At 56.3% G+C, this 12562-nt stretch overlaps 1 protein-coding gene across 4 annotated transcripts; it reads right to left on the bottom strand.

Moving 5' to 3' along the window:
- Nucleotides 1-31: 31 nt before the first annotated feature.
- SCN1B (sodium voltage-gated channel beta subunit 1) lies at nucleotides 32-10080 on the bottom strand. 4 transcript variants are annotated; one of them, XM_027977442.2, is made up of 6 exons: nucleotides 9948-10080; nucleotides 7932-8098; nucleotides 6989-7229; nucleotides 1424-1565; nucleotides 777-848; nucleotides 32-683 (listed from the first exon to the last, which is right to left on the bottom strand). In XM_027977442.2, exons 1-5 carry the CDS (start codon nucleotides 9985-9987, stop codon nucleotides 782-784), a joined length of 657 nt encoding a protein of 218 aa, XP_027833243.1. In that variant the 5' UTR covers nucleotides 9988-10080; the 3' UTR covers nucleotides 32-683; nucleotides 777-781. The 4 variants fall into 4 exon arrangements, with proteins under 4 accessions (XP_027833243.1, XP_004015684.2, XP_042087907.1 ...); XM_004015635.6 differs by lacking the exon at nucleotides 9948-10080 and adding an exon at nucleotides 9076-9564; XM_042231973.2 differs by lacking the exons at nucleotides 32-683; nucleotides 777-848; nucleotides 1424-1565; nucleotides 9948-10080 and adding exons at nucleotides 1572-6274; nucleotides 6371-6451; nucleotides 9076-9564.
- Nucleotides 10081-12562: the final 2482 nt, after the last annotated feature.

The following is a 12562-nucleotide window of genomic DNA, read 5'->3' as shown; positions in this document are numbered from 1 at the left end:
AGGTGACTGGGCTCACGAGAGAGACTGTGAATCAAGTCCAAGAATCTTTATTTCATGAACAAAACTACTGTGTAAAGAGAGACGAGGCTGAATGGGCCCCTTTCTAAGTGGCCACAATCCAAGGCTGGTGAGAGAGGGTGGGTTGGGCTGGGGTGAGAGTGCATCGCAGGGAGAGGAAACCCCAGGTCCAGCCAGAGGAAGCAGAAGTGGAAATGGCACCAGGGGTCGGAGGGAAGCTGGGCGGTGGGGGTCCAGGAACCCCCTGCCCCGAACCGTTCCAGCCATCACAAGCCCCACTGGGCGGGGAGGGGGCAGGGAGGCGCTGGGCCCCTGCTAGTGCGTGTCCGAAGCGGCCAGTGTGTGCAAATCAGCAAGAAGGAGGGGTGCGGAGCCGCTGCCCCCACCTCACCGCCCCCCCCAAACAGGCAGCAGAAGCAAGGGTAGGGGGCAGCGGCAGTATTGCTTTAGCCATCATGCATGGCGCGGGTGGGTGATGGGGCAGGAGGGAGAAGGCTGGATTAGGGGTGTGAGCCAAGCCCCCTGCCCCCTCCCACCCTGGAGGCTCCGTTGGCAGGATTCTGAGGCTTGTGGAGGCCCAGGAATGACCAACCCCCATCGGGGGCAGACCTCGCCTGGGTGTTCCCCCGTTGGGGCTGGCTCTTCCTTGAGGTGGAGCCAAGGGCCTGAAAGGGGAGAGACAGGGCATGACAAACCTAACAGCTAGCTGGCACCTCCCAGGCTCTCCAGCCCCCTGCCCGCCTGGCCGCCCACCTTACCGGGGCTATTCGGCCACCTGGACACCAGTACAGTTCTCTTTGCTTTCTGAGGTGATGGCCAAGTATTCCGAGCTGTGGGGGCAAAAGCCAGGTGTCCAGCGACCCCATCGTCAGTCTGGCCCATCCCCCCATGGAGACTGATGAGGGTTGAGGTCTCTGTTCCCCAGGGGCACAGGGGTCAGAGAGAAGAGGAGGTGACAGGCTGGATCCTGGGGATCCAAGAGGAGCCCAGGCTGGAGGTCTGGAGCCCTGAGTGTGAGGGAGGAGGGGTTCTGGGGGCCTAGACTCCTAGGTCGCCAAGGGGTTGGGGTCTGAGTCTGAGGGAGCAGCGAATGGGGGGCTCAGACTCCTGGGTCCTGGCAGATAAAAAGGGCTAGGGCCTAGAGTCGTGTATCTCTGGGGCAGACGATGCCAGGCCCGAGCTCTGGATCCTAACAGAGGTGGGGGCTAAAAGAGGCTGAGCACGGAGGGGCAGGGACCCAATCGCAGCCTCACCCCATCTCTGGCACCAAACGGTCCCCTCTGGGGAGGACTGGCAGATGGTGCCTGGGTCACTTCCCCACCCGCCTCCCCACTCAGCCCATGCTCCCCTCTGGGAAGCACTAGGCCTTCTGGGCTGTTTCTCCCCTCCTCAGGACCCCACTCACGCGTTCTCTTGTGCGGCAGCCTCCGTGGCAGCGGCGATCTTCTTGTAGCAGTAAACCATCTCTGCCACGAGCCAAATGGTCAACACCACGATGAGCACGTACATCATGATCTCGGACACGATGGACGCCATGTCTCTGTTGGCTGCAGGGGCCAGGCAGGGTCAGGGGGCAGCCTGGGTGTGTCCTGAGTTGGCTGTGCAAGCCTGGGCACATGGCTTGACCTCCCTGGGCCTTGTCTGCAAATGAGGCCACGCTCTCCCCCTAGAGGCATCATTGTTTCTGTGGTTCTTAATAACTGGCCTTGGAAGAGCTTTCAGATCGCCCTGAACCTGTCTCCCTGTGTGAGGATGCCTCCACGTCATGCAGGTGATTGTAAGTGCCCCAGAGCTGACGCTCTGCAACGAGAAGGCTCGGGTTCAAATCCTGGCTCTGCCACTTGTCAGCTGTGTGACCTTGGGCAAGTGACTCAGCCTCTCTGTGTCTCAATTTCTCCACCTGTAAAAAGTTGATAATCACAGTATCTCCTTCATGGGAGTGTTGTGAGAATTAAATAAGCTTTTAAAACCCTTATAACAGTGCTGATAGATGTTTACTATTATTAATATCATCATGGTTATTACTGGGGCGAAACAGCACAGTAGTTAATAGCAGGGCTCTGGAGCCAGACTGTTAGGGTCCAGATCTTATCTCTGCCTCTGCTGTGTGACCACAGGCAAATGACTCCGCCTCTCTGAGCCTCTCTTCCCCTGCCGTAAAATAAGGATGATAATACTCATGCCTTCTCACAGGGTTGCTGGGAAGAGGAAATGAGTTAACATCTGTAACCTGCGTGGATGTGCCCACAGTCAGCACTCCCGAAGTGCTGGCTATTTGCTGACGTTTTCCGGAAACCCTCTCTCCTTTCCACAGCCCTGGCTCTTGCCAATGTCAGCTTCCTTTCACGGAGCCTAAATTTAAACTGTAAAAGGAGCATGTTCAGCCGGGGAACCAGAACGCAAACCCATGGTGGCGTCCTCGGCCGGATTTCGCAGGTGTCCACCCCGTATCCCCAGCCCCTCCTCCTGGATGGCCGGGACCTCATTTTCCCCGCTGTTCCCACGTGGTCTTCCTCCCCTAGGTGTGTGCTCATTGCTTAGTCATGTCCGACTCTTTGCAACCTTATGAACTGTAGCTCGCCAGGCTCCTCCGTCCATGGGATTTTCCAGGCAAGAATACTGGGACGGGTTGCCATTTCCGCCTCCCCTGGGAGTGGGCACTTTCTGCTGCCCCACCCAAGGCAGATGGTACCAAGGCTTTCTGGGCCACAGGGAGGGGGGTGCAGGGTCCGATGCCTCTCCCCTGCTTCCCGGCAGCAGGAGCTGGGGACAGGACTCCACACCTCACCCGTTTATTTGTTCGCTTGTTCTTTCACTCCAGAGATACCCTGAATGTGTCTCCTGCGGTGAAAGCATGCTCTCGCCCAGGCTCTGTCCTGAGTTCTTTATCTGAACATCTCCCTGACTCTGAAACAACCCCAAGGATACAGAAAGTCCAGGCTTCCCATGTCAGCTGACCTCCAGAAGCACAGAGTTGAATACATGCTGGATAAACCTCAGTGGTAAAGAATCTGCCTCCCAGTGCAGGAGACACAAGGGATGTGGGTTCGATCCCTGGGTTGGGAAGATTCCCTGGAGTAGGAAATGGCAACCCATTCTAATATTCTTGTCTGGGAAATTTCATGGACAGAAGAGCCTGGTGGTTGGGCTACAGTCCATGGGGTCACAAAGAGTCAGACATGACTGAACACACACACAAGCAAGCATGGATAAAACTCAGTCATCAGAATTCTCACCCCTGCTCCTAGAACTCACCAACCAAATGGATTAAGTAAACTGGTATCCTGCTCTCCCAATCAGATTAGGACGGTGGCAGGTACAGCTCTCTAGGCCATCTGCAGGACAAGTTTACTGAGGACTTCCCTGGTGGCTCAGACGGTAAAGAATCTGCCTGCAATGCAGGAGACTTGGGCTTGATCCCTCGGACAGAAGATCCCCTGTGAATGGCTACCCACTCCAGTATTCTTGTCTGGAGAATTTCACAAACAAAGGAGCCTGGCAGGCTGCAGTCCACGGTGTCGCAGTCAGACACGACTGAGCAACTTTCACTTCACTTCACTTCAGAGAGGAGAAAGTGCCAGGCAAGAATGCAGAGCCAGGATTGCACCCAAAGCCAGGAATCAACTCCAAGTGGAACTGACTGCAGGGTCTGAGCTCTTATCTACTCTTAGAAGCTCCCGCAGCCAAAGAGAGACTTGGAAATGGCTGTGGCATGTCCAGGGCAGTCTCCATCAACCCACAGACATCTCAGGAGGCGGGGCTGTCGTCCCCTCCCCCCCACTTCACAGATGAGAAACTGAGACAGGGCAGTCACACCCAGGAGCAAAGGCAGTTTCTCTGAGAAGGCCTTTGATCTCTTCAAAATCCCTGAATATTCTGAGAGCTTCACCTGCGTGCCCCCAGGGGCAGATCTGAAGCCCCAACCTGCACGTCTACAGGCCGGATGTCTTGCCAGCCTCAGTCACCACTGCGCCTCCCCACCTGCTCCCCTCTTACTGGGTGTGTCCAGACAGAATAAGCCTTCCTGTCCCCAGATGCCAGCCTCACCCCTGGTGGGAGACACCCAGATGCTTCCTACCATCTTCTGCACCCCTCCCAGCTCAGTGAAGGCCTCATCTCCAGCACCCACTGCTCCCTCCTTTGGAAAGGACTCAGTTCATTACTGAGGGGTCATGACCAGGAGGCAATACCAACTGATGGGTAATGTTGAAATGGCAGTAAGACAGTGGCTTGTGATAAGAAGACAGCAATGGCTACTGATGCTAACAGTACAATAATACCATGGGGAATGAAACGCCATAGAGGGACACCTATGGTAAAAACACTACAAAACGAGCCAGGATACTGAATACATACCAAATAAAAATTTTTTTAAAACTATGACATGACTGATAATATTTTAGAACATATAGCATGGTGGCTAAGGATTAGAAAAATGATAATATGGTGGATAATATTAAAAATACTCTGGGATGATGGATTATAATTTAAAAAAATATTGTTGTTATGTTTGGGGTTTGGTAATGTGAAAACACTATAGCATGCTCCTGCTAAGTCTCTTCAGTCGTGTCCGACTCTGTGCGACCCCATAGACGGCAGCCCACCAGGCTCCCCCGTCCCTGGGATTCTTCAGGCAAGAACACTGGAGTGGGTTGCCATTTCCTTCTCCAATGCATGAGAGTGAAAAGTGAAAGTGAAGTTGCTCAGTCGTGTCTGACTCTTAGCGACCCCATGGACTGCAGCCTACCAGGCTCCTCTGTCCATGGGATTTTCCAGGCAAGAGTACTGGAGTGGGTTGCCATTGCCTTCTATAACATAACATACTATATCACAATGGGTAAGGTTAAAAAAGCAGTACTATAACATGGTGGATTAAAAAACACTGGGGTATGGTGGATGGTGCAAAAAATACAGGCTCTGGGAAGATAACAGAAATAGTTCTATATTACATAAATATAAGTCCATGCGTGCTAAGTCACTTCAGTCGTGTCCAACTCTTTGTGACCCTATGGGCTGTAGTCCACCAGGCTCTCTGTCCATGGGATATCCCAGACAAGAATACTGGAGAGCGTTGTTATTCTCTTCTCCAGGGGATCTTCCCAACCCAGGGATGGAACCCGAGTCTCTTAGGTCTCCTGCGCTGGCAAGCGGGTTCTTTACTACTAGCACCGCCTGCCAACTAAATATAAGTCCTGCATTACATAAATATAAGCCTCCCACATATACTGGGAAGCAGTATAATGCGGTAGATAATGTTAAAAAAAATAGAGGCTCTTCTGGGACCTGGGCATGCCTGAGCCCAGTCTCCACCATGCTGGGGAAGACAGCATCATGAGCAAGGGCTGAGCCACAAGATGGAAAGAACTTGGGTGCCCAAAGGGCATCCAGGAAACTTCCTACCCCTTGACCCTTCACCTGAGCACAGATTTGGGAGATGGGACTGACCCAAACTTTGTTAAGCCACAATATTTGGGGGTGTCTTTTTCACAACTCCTCCACCATCACCCAACTCACCAGGGCAGGGCTCCATCACTGACGTCTGTGGGTGGCCACCCACCCAGCATCGTGACCTACACCAAAGAGTTGCTCAGACATGTCTCCTGAATTGAATTCTGCTAGATCACTTTGCTAATGCACGTAAAAATGCTAATTACCAACAGGAACCCACAGGCTCTGGCTGATAGCAGAGTATAGTGAATCATGCCAAGAATAAAAACAACAATCATACAGGTTGGGCTGGGTTCAAATCCAGGTCACAGCTCTGTGACCTTGGCCTTGTAATCTTACCTCCCTGAGCCTCGGTTTCCCCATCTGCAAAATGGGGATAAGAAGAGCCTCTACACCAGAAGGTGGGTTGTTTTTTCACTGCTAAGTCATGTCCGACTCTTTGAGACCCTGTAGACTGTGGCCTGCCAGGCTCCTCTGTCCATGGGATTTCCCAGGCAAGAATACTGGAGTGGGTTGCCATTTCCTTCTACAGGGGATCTTCCTGACCCAGGGATAGAACCTGCAACTCCTGCATTGTGGGTAGATTCTTTACTGTCTGAGCCACCAGATGGTGGGTGGGAGGATTCAGTGAGGGGCTTCATTCAGGACGATGAGGCTAGCCCCCGTCTTGGGGAAGGGGGGCACCAATGCACATGGCCCGTGATGGTGGCATGTACTGATGGCCCCTCGGGACTCACCTGCCATCCTCTTTGGAAGCCCAAGGTCTGGGATATCTCCCTGACTCTCTAGGCCAATGGCCCCTGGGGCCCTGGAAAATTCCAATTTACACCCAATCAGAAGATGGTTCAGGGAAGGAGTCCAAAGCAGTTGAAGCCAAAATGATGAAAAATGATTCAAAACACACCTTAGATCTTTGCTGCTCAGCGTGGCCCCAGACCTGCAGCCTTGGCCTCATCTGAGACAGAATCCTGGGCCCAACACGGATCTGTTGAGTCAAGATCCAAACAGGACGACCGCATATGGGTAGAATTTGAGGAGCCCCGCCACAGGTGACACCACTGATTTCCTGCTCCAGGTGACACGGGGGGCAGGACTAACACTGTTGACAATCAGAAGCACCACGACCATGGCCCCCGTGTGCCGAGGCCCTGCTGTGACAGACACACCAGCCTTGGACCCCCAGCATCTCACTCCATCCTCACCACCTCCCCCACGACATCAGAACGGCTCCAACGACACACCGAGAGAGAGACACCGTTATCGCCTGTTTCCTACAGGACGATACTCAGGCTGAGACAGGAGGCACAGCGCAGGAGGCAGAGCTCAGCTCTGCACTCAGCACTTCCGTGGGACAGGCCCGCCATGACCTCTCCGTGGCTGAAGGGAAGTGGGGGCTGGAGCTGGAGTCCAGGCAGGAGGTGTTGCCTCCACCCCCTGCTGCCCAGGCGCTGAGCCAGCCTGTCCATCCGCCCCCACTTCCGCCATCTGTCCCTCCATCTGGCTGCCCGGGGGCCGGACTCACCTTTGTCCACCACCTCAAGGTGGATCTTTTTGACGACGCTGGTGTTGTGCTCGTAGTTTTCGAAGAAGAGCAGGCGGTACACGTGGCACTCGTAGTCGCCCGAGTGGTTGTAGGTGACATTGGTGATGAAGATGGACAGGTCCTGCAGGTCCTTGGTGCCCCGGCTGCCGTTCCACACCACGCGGCCCTCAAAGCGTTCATCCTCTTCCAGTTGCAGCACCTCGTTCTCATAGCGCAGGATCTGGGGGCAGTGGGCGCGGGGTCACTGCCAGCCACCCCCGCCCCACCGAGACCTCTATTCTGCCCCTCGCCCTGACGCACAGACACAAAAGGACCCAGACTGTGCCCAAGCCCTGACACACACACGCTGCTGCACGTGTTCCTTGCCCATCCTCCCGAGCCCCCATTCAGCCTTTCCGGTCTTCATTCTCTACCATCTTGCCCGGCCCCCAGACACACTCCCCAGGCAGGGCGAGAGACAGCCCAGTTCTGGCTGTGGAGACTTCAATCCTCTGGCAGGCCCTCAGAAAGTTTATGGAACCCCCTCCTATGCAATTCAAAACACAGAGAGTGAAAAGGAGGTCAAAAAGTTCTGTTTCGTTCCACGGTAACAATCTGAGGCATTTTTTGCTGGCATAAAATAATTCTGATGACATATATTTTGTGACAACCGTGTGCAAGGTGCAGGAACTCAATTCTCACACCAGCCTCAGAGCTGGAGAGTACCCGCTCCCCCTTCTTTATAGAGGAGGCAATGAAGGTTCAGAGGGGTTCAATGGCTTGCCCAAGGTCGCCAGCCGGTCCTGGTGGAGCTGGCATGTGGATCCAGGTCATCAGAAATGGCACCTGGGTGCAAACAAACTCGCAACCCCAACCGGAACCCTGCTCCCCGTCACTAGCTCCCGCACAGATGCCCACCCTCCTGTGCCAGGAGCCCACCCACCTTGACAAACTCCTCTGTGCCCTTCTGGCGGAAAGTCCACTCGGTGAAGGTCTCGGCGGTGGTCTCACTGCGGCGCTTGCAGGAGATGCACAGGATTTTGAAGGTCATCCCGTACACGGCCTCGGTCTCCGAGTCCACCTCCACGCAGCCCCCCCAGGCTGAGGACACTGCAGGGACAGTGGGCTCAGGTCGAGCCGGGGCACCCACCACCCTTGGCAATGCCAGGCTCACTGGCTGACAGCTCTCAGGCCCCTTGGAAGCCATCTGGTTCCCCTTGATTACGATCAGGAATAGCCAGAACCAGGCTCGGAGCTTGGCGCTGCCACCAGCTATGTGCCCTTGTTGAGTCCCTCATCCTCTCTGATTGCCCCTGTGAATAGTGAGGGAAACGATTGTCTTTCTTTTGGAGGTGGCTGGGCAGGTTCTTTAAGGCAGGTAAGGCTGCAGGGGACCTGATACATTGTGTGTGCGCTCAGTAATGTCCGACTCTTTGCAACCCCATGGACTGCAGCCTGCCGGGCTCCTCTGTCCATGGGATTCTCCAGGCATGGAGAATACTGGAGTGGGTAGCCATGCCCTTCTCCAGGGGCTCTTCCTGACCTAGGGATCGAACTCGGATCTCCTGCATTGCAGGCGGATTCTTTACTGTCTGAGCCACTAGGGAAGCCCAAGGTACACTGGATGCCCCCAATCAACAGGGCTGTTACTGTGGTCAGTAACTTAGAGTCTGTGCTACCCAAGTACCCCTTTCTCAGGAGGCCACTTGTCCAAGGTATTGCAGTGTCTAGGTGGTGGGACCAGAATTCCAGTGGCGTTAGAAGTTCAAGGTGGCAGTGTCAGTTCTACCAGCACTGATTGCTCTCTAAGACCAACCAGCCCCAGACGAATGGGTTGGGAGAAGCCAAGGCCTCAGAGAAGGAGGTGGGCACTGGATCCAGGGCAGAAAAACACTTCAGCCCTGCTCCCCAGTCCCGTAAGTTCCCGACATCCACCCCCTCCTATCTTCTCCTGCCCCAGGCTCCTCACTTCCTGAAGCCAATCCCACCCACATCATCTTCTCAAAACTCTGAGCTCTTTCCCGCCACAGGGCCTTCGCATCCCCAGCAGATTCCAGTCCCTTTGAGTCCCTCATCCTTATTCTTACCTGCCTCCTCCTTCCTGCTCACTAGCTCGTGCTGTCTTTCCAGCTCCGAGGCTTTTCCTTTGCCCCCCATCCTTTCCTCTATTAATCGGGCTTTTCTGCCCTCCTCCTCTGCTGTCTCTTTCCATCTCCCTGAGCGCCTCAGTCTTTGTCGCCCCCTCTTTATCTCTCTCAGGGATCTCTCCGAAGGCCCCACTTTGTATCTTTATCTCAGGCTCAGATACCCTCTCCTGGCCTCTCCATCTCGCCCTGCACCCTTCCCTGTCCTTTTAAAACTCCATCTCTCCCTGTGTCTACCTATGTCTCCATCTCTTCCTGCGTCGCTCAAGTTTTTCTCTCTCCACCGCTCAGATCCCTAACTCTCTGGCACACTCTGCACCGCTCTCTCTGTCTTCCCCCTCACTTTCCAGCTCCCCAGTCTCCCAGCGGAGCACTCAGGAGTAGTTCTGTGTCTCTCGCCGCTGCTTCCCTTCCGTCTCGCTCTCTCCCCGTGTCTCTCTCTCTCTCTCTTGGTCTCTCCGTCTCAATCTCCGGGCGCCGCCTCCCCCCGCTCCCACCTCCCGAGGCTGTAGGTGTCACATTGCAGCCTGCGGGGCTCTCCGGGAGCAGCTGACTCCGCGTTTCCTCGCCCCCGGCTGGGCACCCGCAGCCGCCGAGCCGTGCCAGCCTGGCCCTCGCCCGCTCGCGCCCACCCGCACCTCTGCGCCCTCCCGAGCCCCGCTCCCCGCGCGCACAACTTTTGAAGCGGACTTAGCCGGGCCGGGGGATGGGGTGGGGACGGCCCTCGCCCGCGGCCCAAAGTCCCGAGAGCGAATCCCGCCGCCCGGCCAGTGTGCCGGCTGTGCTCCTGCCGCGCGCGACCCCCGCGCACTCACCCAGTGCGGCGCCGACCACGAAGGCCAGCAGCGTCCCCATGGCTGCGCTGCGCACGCTGCGCCCCCCTCCCGGGCCGCCGGTATTAATAGCGGGCGAGAGGCGGCGGGACCCGGCGGCGGTTAGAATGTCCCCGGGAGCGCGCGGGCGCAGCAGCTGCGGCTCTGGGACCGGCGATGGGGGAGGGGGGGCGCGGCCCCCCCGCTCCGGTTACCGCCGGGGGCCCAGCCCCGGGGCCCGGCGTCCGGGCATCCCCGCCGCGCGGGCGGCGGCCGCTGCTCGGGCTGCTGCGTTCGCGCGCGCAGCCGGACACATCCGCCAGGTGCGCGGACCCCGGCCCCGCTCCGGCTCGGGCGCGCTAGGGCGCGGGCCGCGGTCTCCTGCGCACTGCAGCGGCGGCGGCGGCGGCGGCCACGGCAGGGAGGAGGGAGAGGGAGGGGGCGGGATGAATCACCGCGGGGGGAGGGCGCGGCTGCCCAGCCTTTGCCGCAGCGGCCCGGGAGGCGCCCGCCGCACCGGCCTCTCCCGGTGGTGGCGCAGGGACGGCGGCTTCGGGCGTGGGGCGCGTGGTCTGGGCGTCGGGCCCCTCCAGACTTCGGGGACCCCCAGATGCGGAGTCTGGGAAAAGTGACCCCCCAGAGTCACAAGAGGGCTTGGAGGGCGGTTTGAGGGCAGGGCTCCGGACTTTAAATTATGGAGGTCATCCCCCTGGAATTTCCAGGGGAACCTGGCAGGAACCTCCTGGTGACCTCCCCCTCGAACCCCGGGCACTCGGGCCTGGAGGTCACTGTGTTGGAACCCAAGTGGGCTTGGGGGGTGTCAGGCTAGGGCTACCCATAATACTCCAGGCCCCTCCCAAGCAGGAGGGACACCCTGGATCCAAACCATAGAGGCTGCTCTGCTCTGGGTACTAGAGGTGCCACGTTTCTAGAAGAGGACCCTTCAGTGACCCCGCTACCCTCTGTCTCTGACGTCATCTTCTACTCCTCCCCCTGCGCCCCCGACTCCCCGCCCCGCTGCCGTCGAGGCCCGTGCTCTTTCCAACACACCAAGCTCACTCCCAGCTCAGAGCCTTGGTCCTTCCTCACCTCTGCTTGGACCACTCTTCCCCTAGGTGACCCCAGGGCTGCCTTCCTCTCCTCCTGCAGCTCTTGGCTCTAACATCAGCTTCATCAGGCCCTCCGTCCACTCAGAACAAACTGCCTCCACCGTCCCTTACTTGACCTCCTTTACCAGGTTTTTTTTTTTTTTTTTCTCACAGCAGTTGTCACTACCTGACATTATACTCTTCTTTATATGGTTCCTCCGTTCACCTCTTGTCCTTCCAACCCTGGAAAACAAGCTCCCCCAAGGTGAGAACACTGTCCTGGGCACCAATGCGTCTTCAGCACCTTCAGCTGTGCCTGGCACCTTGAAGTGTTGTTAGTTGCTCAGTCGTGTCGGACTCTTTGTGACCCCGTGGACTGTAGCCTGCCAGGCTCCCTCTGTCCATGGGATTTCCCAGGCAAGAATACTGGAGTGGTTTGCCATTCCCTTCTCCAGGGGATCTTCCCAACCCAGGGGTCCAACCCAGGTCTCTTGCACTGCAGGAAGATTCTTTACCATCTGAGCCAGTCAGGGAAGCCCTTTGTCACCTTGCAGGTGCTCAATAAATATTTGTCAAGTGAATAAATAACTACCAGTTCTAGAGCCCTGCTATATGCTGGGTCCACTTCTACCTCCACAAGCATGTATACAGCAAGTTCTGTTATTAATCTGCATTTTACGAACTGGGAAACAGGCTGGGAGAGGGCCATTCCCTTGCCTAGGGTCACGCAGCCAGCCTCAGGTGGGTCTGGAATTCTGCCCGAATGGCAGGTAACTTGTCTGCTAAATGAAAAGGATGAGGACAGGGGCTCTTTCGGGACCACAGTGAGGAACTTTTGGCTGAGGGTTGCTTTTTAGGTCCTGACCTCCAGTTCTAGATAGGGTGAAGTTCCAGAATCTGCCCAGCCCAACTTTGCCAGGCAAGAGGAACCAAGGGTGGGGCTGGCCCTGGGGCAGAGGGAGAGGAAGCCAGGGACACAAGACACCTTTGTGGTCTGGGCCTTTGTGCCAGCACTTCCTGGGGCTGTGAAATTCCCCTGCAAAAAATAACTCTCTTGCTGTTCCGGTCCCTCCTGTCAGCGGTGGCAGGCAGAGGCACAGTAAGGACAGGTCTTAGGCACCACACAGGGGCACCTGCAAACTAATGTTCACTGAGCACCTACTATGGGCTTGGTGCCATTCTAAGCACTTTACTATTAACTCATTTAATTCTTCTACAAGATGGGTGTTAACATTATTTCCATTTTACAGGTGTGGAAAACTGAGGCACAGGAAGGGTAATTTGCCTCAGGCGCTAGCTAGAGGATAGGAGAGGCTGGCCCTGTCTTTTACCACTTGTGGTCCATCCTGCCCCATCCAGCCCCTCCTTCAGTCCTCTGCCCCAAACCATCAATTAAGATTCTTACAGCCTGTGACCTGTCAGAGGTCTCTTTTTACCCTTCATCATTCACTCTGGAACCAGAACAGGATTTGAGTGAGACAGATCTGGGTTCTACCTGGACCAGAGGTTTTGCCTCTAGGCTCATTTCTG

Source organism: Ovis aries, chromosome 14 (genome assembly GCF_016772045.2).
Source record: "Ovis aries strain OAR_USU_Benz2616 breed Rambouillet chromosome 14, ARS-UI_Ramb_v3.0, whole genome shotgun sequence".
Lineage (NCBI taxonomy): Eukaryota > Metazoa > Chordata > Mammalia > Artiodactyla > Bovidae > Ovis > Ovis aries.
The sequence above is the reverse complement of the archived record's forward strand: the minus strand, read 5'-3'. Positions and strand labels throughout refer to the sequence as shown.

What these genes read in the sequence shown, in the direction of transcription:
- SCN1B (XM_004015635.6), bottom strand. Translation starts at nt 9,145, where the DNA reads ATGGGGGGCAAAGGAAAAGCCTCGGAGCTGGAAAGACAGCACGAGCTA. An exon ending in CCTTGAGGTGGTGGACAAAG is followed by an intron (nt 1,566 to 6,988) that starts GTGAGTCCGGCC and finishes TGGCCCCTGCAG; the next exon opens with CCAACAGAGACATGGCGTCC. An exon ending in GCTGCCGCACAAGAGAACGC is followed by an intron (nt 849 to 1,423) that starts GTGAGTGGGGTC and finishes TTGCCCCCACAG; the next exon opens with CTCGGAATACTTGGCCATCA.